Consider the following 17101-nt stretch of genomic DNA (forward strand, 5'->3'; position numbering starts at 1 on the left):
CATTACTGGCAATAGTCAATAGTGATCAGTTCTCCTTGGCTGTTAAGTTTCTTTCTCTTTATGTCTCTCACCAATTAAAAACTAACCATTCGGGAGTGTACCGCATTAGAGGCAAATTAGCAGGTTCAAACCTCTGCACTACCTGTTATAAGGCACCAGAGAGTACCCGCCTAAGTCTCCTTGCTTGATACCTCCTCTTTCTTCCTTCTGGCCAAGTTGGGTGCACCTACCCTCTCTCATTCCTCGTCCTATACCTGCTGGCAAGACGGGAGAACAGCAGAAGGGAGGTCTATCTGTATCTTGGCCACTTCACACACCTCTATGTGTTTAAAGAAACCGAATACTAAGTTAATAATTCAGCATTCTAAACTGGCTGACATTTGTTGAAGAAATTGAGAGATATATATGCCTCACACCTCTGTTAAAGTAGATGGCAATTAGTATAGGAATTCAGTATGTGAAATTGCTTGGTAGCCGCTGAAAAGAACTGAGATTTTTTGTGCCACATACCTCTGTAAAGCATTTTAAACTGCCTGAGAGCCACTGATAAAAACTGAGGTATTGGTGCCTCATACCTCTGTTGGGACATGACTATAATCAATATCTGTTTTTGAATTCAGCATTCTGAAATTGTTAGGCTACTACTGAACAAATTGAGGTATACGTGCCTCACACCTCTGGTCAAGCATGAGTGTACTTAACAACTAAATTTCATTAGATAATTGTCATCAAGCATTGACTAATTCAATACAGTTTTTTTGTACAAACTGCTGGGATATATGTGGAAGAATTAATGGCAAAGAGTTTTGGAGTGACACGGCGGGGATTTCCTACAGAAAAGAATTGTCTCTCAAGACATGGATGTATTTAGCTGCTGATAATTGAGGCATAACCCCTTTGGTGCAATTACTACATGACTGTTTTATACAGATAACTGTTTTGAGTACTGACACCTCATACTCCTTCCTTAACCCAGCAAGTGTAAGGGTTGACAACTGCTGAAAATGGAGGCACATGCACCTCATACCTCTACATAGCAGCGATTGTGATCCATATCAAAGGTAAATTGATTTCCTTCTGGGTGATTAATATAGGATTATTTGGCATAGAACATAAGGGTTTTTCAAGTACGGGTGCCTCATATTCTTTCAATTTGTGTATGCGTGTAAACTAACACAAACTGAATATCATCATTTTTGCACACAGGTGACACCATCTCATGTCCAATTGATGGCATGCCCATGCCTGCTATATCTTTAAGAAACGGCTTCACAGACACTTCTCCTTGCTAACTGGGCCTCATACTGATGTATAAGTGACCCAACTAAAAACAATCCATCAGTGACTTATGATTCAAAATTATTGCCCTGAGAATTTACATATGGGCTATATAAATGATTAAGATGATGGTCACATTATCAAATTTTTGACACATTCTGATTTAGCCACACAACAATGGTAAGGGAATCATCACGCAGACGGACTTGAACATATATTTAATTGTTCTGACTGAGGTCATATAGATAAGACCATATTTTTCAACATATTTTCGCAAAAGATCACATACTTATCATCGAATTCACATGGACTATGTAAAACCATTTTTAAGGCATATCTAATAAAATTTGTAATTTTAAGATTATTTCATTTTTATCCATTAATTTATCTTGTTACCTCAGATAAGAGTGCTTCCTACCAGGGTTATCTTGTCTTCTTTATGATTTGTACTGCATGTACTTTGCAGGCTCCCAGGGGGGAAGGGGAAAGTGGGATGGGGGTAGGGCGAGGCAGTGGAAAATACCGTGTTCAAAGAAAAGGCATAATCAAAACCATGGGGAACTTTGCGGTGTATCGTTATGTGCATTGACCTCGCTTATCCCTATCACCCCTGTGTATTTTAGCTAGGGGATTCTGACGCTCCTTCAGCATTGCTTCAAATCTGTGCTGTTACTTGCTCCATAGCTGAGTGCCTCCATGGAGCTAGGAGTCACAGGCGGTAGCCATTTCAATTGAGTTTGCCCTGCTATAGAATTGTATGTGTACCGTACAGTGCATAGAACCTTGACAGTAGAAACTCTCCTGCAGCTTTGCCCTGCTTTATGTAAAACTTGTGTTTTGTTAGTTTGCCATGCGATCGAGCCCGGTGTAACGTAATGTGCATATACCTCACTTATCTCTATCGCCCTGTGTTTTTTGGCTAGGGGATTGTGACGCTCCTTCAGCATTGCACCGTAGCCTGCAAAACTTATACCATCTCTCACTCCATATCCGAGCGCTGCCTGCCACATGGTGGGGGTTCAGGGGCAGTGGCCATTTTGCCAGTGTGCTATGCGATCGAGTCCGGTGTACCGTAATGTGCATAGACCTCACTTATTCCTATCGCCCCTGTGTATTTTAGCTAGGGGATTGTGATGCTCCTTCAGCATTGCCCCATAGCCTGCAAAATCTGCACTGCTACTTGCTCTGTAGCCTAGGGCCTCCATGGGGCAAGGAGTCATAGGTGGTAGCCATTTCTATTGAGTCTACCCTGCTACAGAATTGTATGTGTACTGTACGGAGCATAGAACCTCAACAGTAGAACCGCTCCTGCAGCTCTGCCCTGGTTTATGTGAATAAAAATAATAATAAGGTGTCTGGAAAAAACTAACATGCATTCGTACTTTAGGAATTGAACCCGGGACTATGAGTATAGGAAGCGGAACACTTCACCACTTCGCCGCAGACAGATGAATAAATCCATTGGTCTTTTATTATGCTGTAATGGCTACGGGATTAGGACGCTAACATACTGTACAAAATTCCTAATCTCAAGAGGCAATAGTGAACTTCTAACACGTCAATTTGCGACAGTATACACTACTGGTTTTATGTTGTTTTGTCTGCGGGACTTGGACGCTCACATATTCATAAAGTACTGTAGATGGATCATATACTGTACTATTTGCATCTGTACCGTATATACTGTATTAAATAACGCAGCGTAATGAGTATTTACTGTATTAAATAATGCAGCGTAATAAGTATTTACTGTATGCAGTGTAATGAGACGCCTTACAAAAGTAGTCCTTATTATATATTTCAGTATTGTATTTTATGGGAGACCACACGCATGCGCAGTGGTGATTGTAAAAAGCGACATCTGGTGGATGATCACAGGTATTACATGTAAAGGTAACGCCAAACGCTCTCCGTGCGATTAGGTACGCCTCTCTGTGACTAGGCGCGCCTCCCTACACCTCGGGACGCTGCGTATGCTCGATCGGGACAAACACCTCAGCCAGTCAAGATAAAGGTGGCTACATCTGTATACTCAGGAGGGAACTTACAACTGTTTGTAGAGACTGCGCTTTCAACGGGTCCGACGGGAGAGCCGTTGTGCAGAACTGGTGAGGGTCGACGTCTCCTGAATGAGACAGCATACTCGTGAGAGACAACTTCCAGTACCCAAGCATCTGAAGTGGTCGTGAGCCAGACCTGGGCGAACTGTAGGAGTCGGCCTCGCACCCTGGGGTCACCAGGGGGTGGCCCGCCCCATCATGCAGCAGGCTTGTCATATTTTGCAGCAGGCTGACGGGCTGCCCAAGACTGCTTCGCCTTGGGCTTGGAGGATTTGGAAACGGGAGACTGTCTAGGATATGACTGATCTTTTGCTTTCCCTTGAGGCCAAAAGGAGTGAAAAGTGGTACTTTTTGCCTTCTGAGAAGGGATAGTAGTGGGGAGAAAAGTTGCCAATTCAGACACAATTTTATTCAGGTCATCCCCAAACAAAATGTTCCCAGTGAAGGGGAGGACTTCCAAAGTTTTCTTTGAGTCCAAATCCACTTTCCACGACCTCAACCACAGAATGCGATGAGCCAGGACAGACATAGCTGACGCCTTTGCTGCCAACATTCCCTCCTCAGAGGACGCTTCTTGAATGTAACAAGAAGTGGTGGCAATATGAGACCGGTATTGTCAGAAATATCTTCAGGTAGCTCCTCCTCTAGCGCCTGAATCCATGCCTCGATAACTTTTGCGGCCCAAGAGGCAGCTATAGTGCATCTATGAACAGCCCGTCTGGGAGTAAACAGATTTCAGGCATCATTCAATGCGCTTATCTGACAGTTCCTTCTGCGAGGTGACAGTGCTGGCAGGCAGAGTGGACGACACCACGAGTCAGGTGACATGAGAGTCCACCGGAGATGGAGTCTCATTTGGTACATAACTCTGCAGGGAGAGGATAGCGAGCTAAAGCCCTTTTGGGAACAGGGAATTTCTGCCCTGGGTTAGACCAGGGTTCCCATCTGATGTCCACTAAATGATCAGAATGGGGTATAACAGTTTTAACCGTTTTCTGCTGTTTAAATTTGTCAGTTTTCTTAACCACTGTAGTGGAATCCTCCTGTGATTTGGAGACTATGCTTAAGAGCCATTATCAAGGCAGGGACATCTACCATTAAGGGAGCATCCTCATCTGCAACACAGGAGTCAGTGTCAGATAGGACCGTATGCTCCCCCTCCTCGTCAGAGGAATTATCAGAGAGGTTAGTAGATTGAGAGGAGGAAGCAGCCAGCTTAGAGAAAACAAAGACACGTGAGTGACCCAAGGTAGATTTCTGTCTACCCAGAGACTGATTTAGTTGTTGCAATTGGTTAGACAAATTTTCCGCCAGTGGGACAATTTGTGGAGGTAATGCATTAGGCAAGACGCTCCATCAGAGTACCTAGCAGGGTAGTGAATGCTGCTCAAGGTGGTTCCTGACTAATTGCAGGTGCTGCGGACTGACTGGGAGGTGCATCACAAGCAGTACAGAGAGCTCTGCATGTTGCAGGAGCTTCCGCAGATTTGGTGCCCTTTTTGTTAGACATTGCACAATGTAAACAAGTGGTCTTACACAGTACGATATATAACCAGACAATAACAATAATCTGTGGAGAGAACAGATAATGTATAGCGTGACTGTGACACATATGTAATATACTTATATATGAATAAACACTGTGCACAACAATATTACTTGACCCAAAAACATCTAGCCCAGGGTATAGAATATAGTGATAGGTATAGCTGGGAAACACTGAAAGTAAAACCATACAGCGGCACAGTCACATGCAATGCAGCATTTACAGCACAATAAAGCTGCACTGGACTAGTATATCACAGCACGGTCCAAAGACCGGAAGATATAGCAGACTACTCGTACAATATAATCTGCAGTATGCACTGGGACAGAATCTACTGTCCAAGGTCCATCCTGACAATGTTGTAGTACAGAATTGAAACATCAGCTATTGTTCTTAAACAGGGCCAGGTGTGATGTTTTATTCTGGACCAGTCACTAGACACTAATAACAGGAAGCGGGAGCAGCTGGAGCCGCTCTGAGGTCACAAATGACTATTAGAGGTTAAAACAGGGAGTGACTGGCTATCTTCCCCATCACCAAGGGATTAATTGCATCAAGATCCCATTGTTCTCCCCTAGGACTGAGTCAGACACTGGGGCATGAGAACAGCAGGGAGGATCTCCTCATGACTCATCTCTTTTACAGACCCTCATTTATCTCTACCAATCAGGCAGGACCTTTCCCTAAAGCCACCCTTTGCAGGAGGAACTTTGGTGGTGGAAATTGGAACCTTTTTTTAAAAAAGGGAATGCAAGAGATCTCCAAGGTGTGCGTTAGTTTGGCTTCTAAAAGCTTCTAGTCTTGGAGTCTCAGCTCCTGCTTGTGTGCGGAGGATTTTGCCTGGGAGTATTGTGACTACTGGATTACAAACTTTTCTCCGGATTTGCAGACTTGTTGGCTCTGCTGTATGAACATTCCTTCAAACTCCTGTGATCCTGCACAATTATACTGCATCCAGACAAGAGCATTTGGGAAAGTGTTGGGAAGTCGGTAGACTGGTGTTTATTGGGACCTGTTGTTCTGGAGTTAATTTCAAATGTGTTTATCTTAAAGCTAATTTAGAGAGCATGTACTAAGTAAATCTCTAATAAATATATTGTTATATCTTTATCTGTCTCCTGTCTGCGTGACCTGACCCAGAAGTCCCGGAGTACACTGAGTTTATGCTCTAATACTCCTGGTCCTCACATACACAATTTCTCACCTGACGCTGTCTCAGAGACAGGTAGGAGACTTAAGTGTAATGTAAATGTACAGCGCTGTATAGAGGTGGCTTTACACGGGAGACCTTACCCAGCAATCCCGGAGACCTGCTGCTGCTATGCTGTTAAGATGACGGCCAGCGTCTCTGTGAGGGAATAGAGAGTGAAGCAGCTCCAGGGCGGGAAATCTGCAAGGAGATGGTGCCGTGGGCCGGGGGGAAAGGCTACAGGTCAAGCGCCGCCTCCCCTATGCTAGTCTTCCACCCCAGGTACTATGGAGCCTTATTAAATGAGGTGTTAATACACCTGACCTGCGCTCCTATTGCCTTGGTGGTCTAGTGGGGTCCCTGCCCAGTGACAGTGTCCACGTCAGTGCCACGACCTGTCTCCCTAGGTCGCGCACGGAGCGCGATTTAAGAGCAGGTCCCGCAAGGAGACCCTCTTACCTGCCTCCCAGTAGCAGCCATGCGATCCTGGAAGGTGATCCGGGACTGTGCCTACATCTGCGGATGTCCCCACCGCAGGTACACGGGAACAAGGGCAGCGGGAGTATGCAGCGCCACTTGGAAGGTAATGGAGCTGCAGTACTGAACTCAGACTGACTTACAGTGCTGCCAGCTCTGGAGAAAAACACAATTCGTTCTGTCTGTCAGAAAAAAAGCTTTCAGGGCTGCAAGAGCAGCCCCCTATCTAGTGACCTGCTGCTGCAGGCACCAACTAAAAACTGAGCTCCCAGTGTCTGGAAGCGGGGTTATAGAGACGGCCCCTATGCATCCTGGGACAGCTAAAGCTTTGCCTGTTGTCGCATTTTCTACAAAAAAAAGTGACACGGACATTAGCAGTGTTGCACAGGACCTGGTAGCTCCCCGATGGCAGGCATTTTGTGCAGCATGACATACTGAGGCTAGATGTATGAGGACGTATGTGTACAGATGGGCTCACATTAGGCGGGATGTACTAAAGGGAAAATGTTATAAAATCCCCGTTTTCGGGGGTTTTATCGCATTTTTATATGTTCAAACCCCTATAGAATCCTATTACCTTCTTACCGCAGGCCCCTTCAACCCACCGCAGACTCCTCCCCCTGGCATACCTTCATCCAGGAAGCCCTGGTCCCGGAAGCCAAACTCCTCCTCCCCCTAGCAACACAGCCGGAGGTCCTTCCGGCTGCAGGGAGGAGGAGGCGGCGCCCCGGACAGCCTGCTGCCTGCTTCCCAGCAGGTGGACACCCCTGGGAGGTGACGGAGACCCCCCGCACACCACCTCACCTCACAAGTATCGCGGAGGGCCTCTGTCACCGCACTGCAATGCTAATCGCATATGTTAGTACATATGCGATCAACATCGCTGCGAGGGGCGGCGATGTATGTTAATACATCCCGCCCATCATGCATTTCATTATTATACACTTGCTACATAATACTGCATTCCCAGGACTATGGTATATTCACTATGGTGCATAGCAGTTATCAATCTGGTACATCGTCATATATGCAGTAGTATTTACTATACATGGCTACATATCCTCTGGTGACCGACCACAACCCTTAAGCATGGTTCCCCTAAACTGCATTGCCCCACTGGCCCTTTATGCCCCATCCAGACACTGCCATTTGCCCTAGGTTTGAAGCACTTATTAACCAAGTATTCCAGAATAGTTCATAGGTAGGATCAACAGCCAAATAAAAGTCTTACCCATGGCATCCACCATACAGGCTTCTCTTGTATATGCCTCCACTGGGATGGTGTTTTGAAAACAATGTAGAGAGAGCACACCCTGGCCACTTTTCCAGATATCCAGAATATGCTGTGCTTTAGAACATGGCTGAAAATACAATTTATGACAAAAGAGAAAAAAAAATAAGAATTTACTCACCGGTAATTCTATTTCTCGTAGTCCGTAGTGGATGCTGGGGACTCCGTCAGGACCATGGGGAACAGCGGCTCCGCAGGAGACAGGGCACAAAATTTAAAAGTTTGACCACTAGGTGGTGTGCACTGGCTCCTCCCCCTATGACCCTCCTCCAAGCCTCAGTTAGGATACTGTGCCCGGACGAGCGTACACAATAAGGAAGGATTTTGAATCCCGGGTAAGACTCATACCAGCCACACCAATCACACTGTACAACTTGTGATCTGAACCCAGTTAACAGTATGATAACCGAAAAGAGCCTCTTAAACGAAGGCTCCCAACAATAATAACCCGATTTTTGTAACAATAACTATGTACAAGTATTGCAGACAATCCGCACTTGGGATGGGCGCCCAGCATCCACTACGGACTACGAGAAATAGAATTACCGGTGAGTAAATTCTTATTTTCTCTGACGTCCTAAGTGGATGCTGGGGACTCCGTCAGGACCATGGGGATTATACCAAAGCTCCCAAACGGGCGGGAGAGTGCGGATGACTCTGCAGCACCGAATGAGAGAACTCCAGGTCCTCCTTAGCCAGGGTATCAAATTTGTAGAATTTTACAAACGTGTTCTCCCCTGACCACGTAGCTGCTCGGCAGAGTTGTAATGCCGAGACCCCTCGGGCAGCCGCCCAAGATGAGCCCACCTTCCTTGTGGAGTGGGCATTGACAGATTTAGGCTGTGGCAGGCCTGCCACAGAATGTGCAAGTTGAATTGTGCTACAAATCCAACGAGCAATCGTCTGCTTAGACGCAGGAGCACCCAGCTTGTTGGGTGCATACAGTATAAACAGCGAGTCAGACTTCCTGACTCCAGCCGTCCTTGAAATATATATTTTTAATGCTCTGACAACGTCCAGCAACTTGGAGTCCTCCAAATCGCTAGTAGCCGCAGGCACCACAATAGGTTGGTTCAGGTGAAACGCTGATACCACCTTAGGGAGAAACTGAGGACGCGTCCGCAGTTCTGCCCTGTCCGAATGGAAAATCAGATATGGGCTTTTGTACGATAAAGCCGCCAATTCTGACACTCTCCTGGCCGAAGCCAGGGCCAGTAGCATGGTTACTTTCCATGTAAGATATTTCAAATCCACCGATTTGAGTGGCTCAAACCAATGGGATTTGAGAAAATCCAAAACTACATTGAGATCCCACGGTGCCACTGGAGGCACAATCGGGGGCTGTATATGTAGTACTCCTTTTACAAAAGTCTGGACTTCAGGAACTGAAGCCAATTCTTTCTGGAAGAAATTCGACAGGGCCGAAATTTGAACCTTAATGGACCCCAATTTGAGGCCCATAGACAATCCTGTTTGCAGGAAATGTAGGAATCGACCCAGTTGAAATTCCTCCGTCGGGGCCCTCCTGGCCTCACACCACGCAACATATTTTCTCCAAATGCGGTGATAATGTTGTGCAGTCACCTCCTTCCTGGCCTTCCGCAATGCCTTTTTCCCTTAGGATCCGGCGTTCAACCGCCATGCCGTCAAACGCAGCCGCGGTAAGTCTTGGAATAGACACGGTCCCTGCTGAAGCAGGTCCCTTCTTAGAGGTAGAGGCCACGGATCTTCCGTGAGCATCTCCTGAAGTTCCGGGTACCAAGTCCTTCTTGGCCAGTCCGGAGCCACGAGTATCGTTCTTACTCCCCTTTGCCGTATAATTCTCAGTACCTTGGGTATGAGAGGCAGAGGAGGGAACACATACACTGACTGGTACACCCATGGTGTTACCAGAGCGTCCACAGCTATTGCCTGAGGGTCTCTTGACCTGGCGCAATACCTGTCCAGTTTTTTGTTGAGGCGGGACGCCATCATGTCCACCATTGGTCTTTCCCAATGGATCACAATCATGTGGAAGACTTCTGGATGAAGTCCCCACTCTCCCGGGTGAAGATCGTGTCTGCTGAGGAAGTCTGCTTCCCAGTTGTCCACTCCCGGGATGAACACTGCTGACAGTGCTATCACATGATTTTCTGCCCAGCGAAGAATCCTTGCAGCTTCTGCCATTGCCCTCCTGCTTCTTGTGCCGCCCTGTCTGTTTACGTGGGCGACTGCAGTGATGTTGTCCGACTGGATCAACACCGGCTGACCCTGAAGCAGAGGTTTTGCCAGGCTTAGAGCATTGTAAATTGCTCTTAGTTCCAGTATATTTATGTGAAGAGACGTTTCCAGGCTTGACCACAAGCCCTGGAAGTTTCTTCCCTGTGTGACCGCTCCCCAGCCTCTCAGGCTGGCATCCGTGGTCACTAGGACCCAGTTCTGTATGCCGAATCTGCGGCCCTCTAACAGATGAGCACTCTGCAACCACCATAGCAGAGACACCCTTGTCCTTGTCGACAATTTTATCCGCTGATGCATCTGCAGATGCGATCCGGACCATTTGTCCAGTAGATCCCACTGAAAAATTCGTGCATGGAATCTGCCGAATGGAATCGCTTCGTAAGAAGCCACCATTTTTCCCAGGACTCTTGTGCATTGATGCACAGACACTTTCCCTGGTTTTAGGAGGTTCCTGACGAGTTTGGATAACTCCCTGGCTTTTTCCTCCGGAAGAAATACCTTTTTCTGAACAGTGTCCAGAATCATCCCTAGGAACAGCAGACGTGTCGTCGGGATCAGTTGGGATTTTGGAAAATTCAGAATCCACCCGTGCTGTTGGAGCACTACTTGGGTTAGTGCTACTCCGACCTCCAGCTGTTCTCTGGACCTTGCCCTTATCAGGAGATCGTCCAAGTAAGGGATAATTAATACGCCTTTTCTTCGAAGAAGGATCATCATTTCGGCCATTACCTTGGTAAAGACCCGGGGTGCCGTGGACAATCCAAACGGCAGCGTCTGAAACTGATAATGACAGTTTTGTACCACGAACCTGAGGTACCCTTGGTGTGAAGGGCAAATTGGGACATGAAGGTAAGCATCCTTGATGTCCAAGGACACCATAAAATCCCCTTCTTCCAGATTCGCTATCACTGCTCTGAGTGACTCCATCTTGAACTTGAATTTTTGTATGTACAGGTTCAGAGATTTCAGATTTAGAATAGGTCTTACCGAGCCGTCCGGCTTCGGTACCACAAATAGCGTGGAGTAATACCCCTTTCCCTGTTGTAAAAGGGGTACCTTGACTATCACTTGCTGAGAATACAGCTTGTGAATGGCTTCCAATACCGTCGCCCTGTCGGAGGGAGACGTTGGCAAAGCAGACTTTAGGAACCGGCGAGGGGGAGACTTCTCGAATTCCAACCTGTAACCCTGAGATACTACCTGCAGGATCCAGGGGTCCACCTTCGAGTGAGCCCACTGTGCGCTGAAATTCTTGAGGCGACCCCCCACCGCCCCTGAGTCTGCTTGTAAGGTCCCAGCGTCATGCTGAGGCCTTTGCAGAAGCCGGGGAGGGCTTCTGCTCCTGGGAAGGAGCTGCTTGCTGCAGTCTCTTACCCTTTCCTTTGCCTCGGGGCAAATATGAATGTCCTTTTGCCCGCTTGTTCTTATAGGAACGAAAGGACTGCGGCTGAAAAGACTGTCTTTTTCTGCTGGGAGGTGACCTGAGGTAAAAAGGTGGATTTCCCGGCTGTTGCCGTGGCCACCAAATCCGATAGACCGACCCCAAATAATTCCTCCCCCTTATACGGCAATACTTCCATATGCCGTTTGGAATCCGCATCACCTGACCACTGTCGCGTCCATAAACTTCTTCTGGCAGATATGGACATCGCACTTACTCTTGATGCCAGAGTGCAAATATCTCTCTGTGCATCTCGCATATAAAGAAATGCATCCTTTAAATGCTCTATAGTCAATAAAATACTGTCCCTATCCAGGGTATCAATATTTTCAGTCAGTGACTCCGACCAAGCCACCCCAGCACTGCACATCCAGGCTGAGGCGATTGCTGGTCGCAGTATAACACCCGTATGTGTGTATATACTTTTTAGTGTATTCTCCAGCCTCCTATCAGCTGGATCCTTGAGGGCGGCCGTCTCTGGAGACGGTAACGCCACTTGTTTTGATAAGCGTGTGAGCGCCTTATCTACCCTAGGGGGTGTTTCCCAGCGCGCCCTAACCTCTGGCGGGAAAGGGTATAATGCCAATAACTTCTTTGAAATTAGCAGTTTTCTATCGGGGGTAACCCACGCTTCATCACACACTTCATTCAACTCCTCTGATTCAGGAAAAACTACAGGTAGTTTTTTCACACCCCACATAATACCCCTTTTTGTGGTACTTGCAGTATCAGAGATATGCAAAGCCTCCTTCATTGCCGTGATCATATAACGTGTGGCCCTACTGGAAAATACGTTTGTTTCTTCACCGTCGACACTGGATTCGGTGTCCGTGTCTGTGTCGACCAACTGAGGTAAAGGGCGTTTTACAGCCCCTGACGGTGTTTGAGACGCCTGGACAGGTACTAACTGGTTTGCCGGCCGTCTCATGTCGTCAACCGACTTTTGCAGCGTGCTGACACTATCACGTAATTCCATAAACAAAGCCATCCATTCCGGTGTCGACTCCCTAGGGGGTGACATCACCATTACAGGCAATTGCTCCGCCTCCACGCCAACATCGTCCTCATACATGTCGACACACGCGTACCGACACACAGCAGACACACAGGGAATGCTCTGATAGAAGACAGGACCCCACTAGCCCTTTGGGGAGACAGAGGGAGAGTTTGCCAGCACACACCCAAGCGCTATAAATATATAGGGACAACCTTAAATAAGTGTGTTCCCCTTATAGCAGCTTAAATATTATTAATATCGCCAAATAAGTGCCCCCCCCCCTCTCTGTTTTTACCCTGTTTCTGTAGTGCAGTGCAGGGGAGAGCCTGGGAGCCTTCCTAGCAGCGGAGCTGTGTAGGAAAATGGCGCTGTGTGCTGAGGAGAATAGGCCCCGCCCCCTTTTCGGCGGGCTTCTTCTCCCGGTTTTTCTGAAAACCTGGCAGGGGTTAAATACATCCATATAGCCCCAGGGGCTATATGTGATGTATTTTAGCCAGAATAGGTACTTTTCATTGCTGCCCAGGGCGCCCCCCCAGCGCCCTGCACCCTCAGTGACCGTTGGTGTGAAGTGTGCCGAGAGCAATGGCGCACAGCTGCAGTGCTGTGCGCTACCTCATGAAGACTGAGAAGTCTTCAGCCGCCGGTTTCTGGACCTCTTCTCTTTTCGGCATCTGCAAGGGGGTCGGCGGCGCGGCTCCGGTGACCCATCCAGGCTGTACCTGTGATCGTCCCTCTGGAGCTAGTGTCCAGTAGCCTAAGAAGCCAATCCATCCTGCACGCAGGTGAGTTCACTTCTTCTCCCCTAAGTCCCTCGTTGCAGTGAGCCTGTTGCCAGCAGGACTCACTGAAAATAAAAAACCTAACAAAACTTTTTCTAAGCAGCTCTTTAGGAGAGCCACCTAGATTGCACCCTGCTCGGACGGGCACAAAAACCTAACTGAGGCTTGGAGGAGGGTCATAGGGGGAGGAGCCAGTGCACACCACCTAGTGGTCAAACTTTTAAATTTTGTGCCCTGTCTCCTGCGGAGCCGCTGTTCCCCATGGTCCTGACGGAGTCCCCAGCATCCACTTAGGACGTCAGAGAAAATAATAATGGGTCAATGGCCAAACAAATTCCCCAATTTTTATGAATGGTTTGCTTGGAATACTATTTATCAGGAAATGAGCAAAGTTTTCAGTGTATTAGAGCAATTGGCCTGTCAGCAAATTGGAATAAAGTTTTATTTTATATCTTTGTATATGATGACAAAAAGATAAAATAAAAGCAAATATAGTAATTTATATACATATACAAATGAAATTACTCCCAATCATAGTTCTATGCAGTTAGTGTAACCCTGTATATCCGTTACCACAAGATTTAATTTATGGCCATTACAATGCAAAAAATAAGCTTTTACTTACCAGTAAATCTATTTCTCGTAGTCCGTAGAGGATGCTGGGGACTCCGTAAGGACCATGGGTAGAGACGGGCTCCGCAGGAGACATGGGCACTTTAAGAAAGAATTTAGTTCCTGGTGTGCACTTGCTCCTCCCTCTCTGCCCCTCCTCCAGACCTCAGTTAGAGAACTGTGCCCAGAGGAGATGGACAGTACGAGGAAAGGATTTTTGTTAATCCAAGGGCAAGATTCATACCAGCCACACCAATCACACCGTATAACTTGTGATAACAATCCAGTAAACAGTATGACAATAACATAGCATCAGTTCACGCCCGATGCAACAATAACGTAACCCTTATTGAAGCAATAACGATATACAAGTATTGCAGAAGAAGTCCGCACTTGGGACGGGCGCCCAGCATCCTCTACGGACTACGAGAAATAGATTTACCGGTAAGTAAAATCTTATTTTCTCTAACGTCCTAGAGGATGCTGGGGACTCCGTAAGGACCATGGGGATTATACCAAAGCTCCCAAACGGGCGGGAGAGTGCGGATGACTCTGCAGCACCGATTGAGCAAACATGAGGTCTTCCTCAGCCAGGGTATCAAACTTATAGAATTTTGCAAAGGTGTTTGTACCCGACCAAGTAGCAGCTCGACACAGCTGTAGTGCCGAGACCCCTCGGGCAGCTGCCCAAGAAGAGCCCACTTTCCTAGTGGAATGGGCCTTGATCGATTTAGGTAACGGCAATCCTGCCGTAGAATGCGCCTGCTGAATCGTGATACAGATCCAGCGAGCAAGAGTCTGCTTTGAAGCAGGGCCGCCAAGCTTGTTGGCTGCATACAGAACAAACAGCGCTTCTGTTTTTCGGACTCTAGCCGTCCTGGCTACATAAATTTTCAAAGCCCTGACCACATCAAGGGACTCGGAATCCTCTAAGTCCCGTGTAGCCACAGGCACCACAATAGGTTGGTTCATATGAAAAGGATGAAACCACTTTTGGCAGGAACTGAGGACGTGTCCGCAATTCCGCTCTATCCATATGGAAAACCAGATAGGGGCTTTTATGTGATAAAGCCGCTAATTCCGACACTCGCCTAGCCGAAGCCAGGGCTAATAACATGACCACCTTCCAAGTGAGATATTTCAACTCCACCGTTTTCAGTGGTTCAAACCAGTGTGACTTTAGGAAGTCCAAGACCACATTAAGGTCCCAAGGCGCCACCGGAGGCACAAACGGAGGCTGAATATGCAGTACTCCCTTTACAAAAGTCTGAACTTCTGGGAGAGAAGCCAATTCTTTTTGAAAGAAAATGGATAGGGCCGAAATCTGGATCTTAATGGAGCCTAATTTAAGGCCCAAATCCACTCCAGTTTGTAGGAAGTGAAGGAAACGGCCCAGATGGAATTCTTCCGTAGGAGCATTCCTGGCCTCACACCAAGAAACATATCTTCGCCATATACAGTGATAATGTTTTGCTGTTACTTCCTTCCTAGCCTTTATCAGCGTAGGGATAACCTCAACCGGAATACCTTTTTCCGCTAGGATCCGGCGTTCAACCGCCATGCCGTCAAACGCAGCCGCTGTAAGTCTTGGAACAGACAGGGTCCCTGTTGCAAAAGGTCCTTTCTTAGAGGAAGAGGCCACGGATCTTACGTGAGCATATCCTGCAGATCTGGATACCAGGTCCGTCGTGGCCAATCTGGAACAACGAGGATTGTTCTCACTCCTTTTCTTCTTACTATTCTCAACACCTTGGGTATGAGAGGAAGAGGAGGAAATACATAGACGGACCGTAACACCCACGGTGTCACGAGGGCATCTACCGCTACTGCCTGAGGGTCTCTGGACCTGGCGCAATACCTCTGTAGCTTTTTGTTGAGGCGGGACGCCATCATGTCTATCTGTGGCAGTTCCCACCGACTCACAATCTGTGCGAAGACTTCTGGATGAAGTCCCCACTCTCCCGGGTGTAGGTCGTGTCTGCTGAGGAAGTCTGCTTCCCAGTTGTCCACTCCCGGAATGAACACTGCTGACAGTGCGCTTACATGATTCTCCGCTCAGCAAAGAATCCTGGTAGCTTCCGCCATTGCCGCTCGGCTCCTTGTGCCGCCTTGGCGGTTTACATGAGCCACTGCGGTGATGTTGTCTGACTGGATCAGAACGGGTTGGTCGCGAAGTAAGGCCTCCGCTTGACGTAGGGCGTTGTATATGGCCCTTAGTTCCAGGATGTTGATGTGCAGACAAGTCTCTTGACTTGACCAAAGACCCTGGAAATTTCTTCCCTGTGTGACTGCTCCCCAACCTCGGAGGCTTGCGTCCTTGGTCACCAGGATCCAATCCTGAATGCCGAATCTGCGGCCCTCGAGAAGGTGAGCACTCTGCAGCCACCACAGGAGCGACACCCTGGCCCTGGGGGACAGGGTGATCAACCGATGCATCTGTAGATGTGATCCGGACAACTTGTCCAACAGATCCCATTGGAAAGTCCTCGCATGGAACCTGCCAAAGGGAATGGCCTCGTATGAGGCCACCATCTTTCCCAGGACTCGAGTGCAATGATGCACGGACACCTGTCTTGATTTCAAAAGGTTCCTGACCAGAGTCTAAGTTCCTGGGCTTTTTCTATCGGAAGATAAACCCTTTTCTGGGTCGTGTCCAGAATCATGCCCAAGAAAGGCAGACGAGTCGTAGGAACCAACTGCGACTTTGGGATATTGAGAATCCAGCCGTGTTGTTGTAACACTTTCAGTGAAAGAGATACGCTGTTCAGCAACTGCTCTCTTGATCTCGCTTTTATGAGGAGATCGTCTAAGTACGGGATAATTGTGACACTCTGCTTGCGCAGGAGCACCATCATTTCCGCCATTACCTTGGTGAAAATCCTCGGAGCCGTTGAGAGACCAAACGGCAACGTCTGAAATTGGTAATGACAGTCCTGTACCGCAAATCTTAGGTACGCCTGATGAGGTGGATAAATGGGGACATGAAGGTACGCATCCTTTATGTCCAGTGACACCATAAAATCCCCCCCTTCCAGGCTGGCGATGACCGCTCTTAGCGATTCCATCTTGAACCTCTTCAAGTATAGGTTCAGAGATTTTAAATTCAATATGGGTCTGACCGAACCATCCGGTTTCGTTACCACAAACATGGTCGAATAATAACCCCTTCCCTGTTGAAGGAGGGGAACCTCGACCACCACCTGCTGAAGAT

General features: G+C 47.7%; 1 protein-coding gene across 1 annotated transcript in view; it reads right to left on the minus strand.

Moving 5' to 3' along the window:
- The window catches only part of ANKLE1 (ankyrin repeat and LEM domain containing 1), a 172345-nt gene that overhangs the window by 24191 nt on the left and 131053 nt on the right, over positions 1 to 17101 (minus strand). The window contains exon 8 of the mRNA XM_063916311.1: positions 7782 to 7911. Within this exon, the coding sequence (XP_063772381.1) occupies positions 7782 to 7911 (130 nt within the window). The remainder of the gene's footprint in view (positions 1 to 7781; positions 7912 to 17101) is intronic.

Source organism: Pseudophryne corroboree, chromosome 1 (assembly GCF_028390025.1).
Source record: "Pseudophryne corroboree isolate aPseCor3 chromosome 1, aPseCor3.hap2, whole genome shotgun sequence".
Lineage (NCBI taxonomy): Eukaryota > Metazoa > Chordata > Amphibia > Anura > Myobatrachidae > Pseudophryne > Pseudophryne corroboree.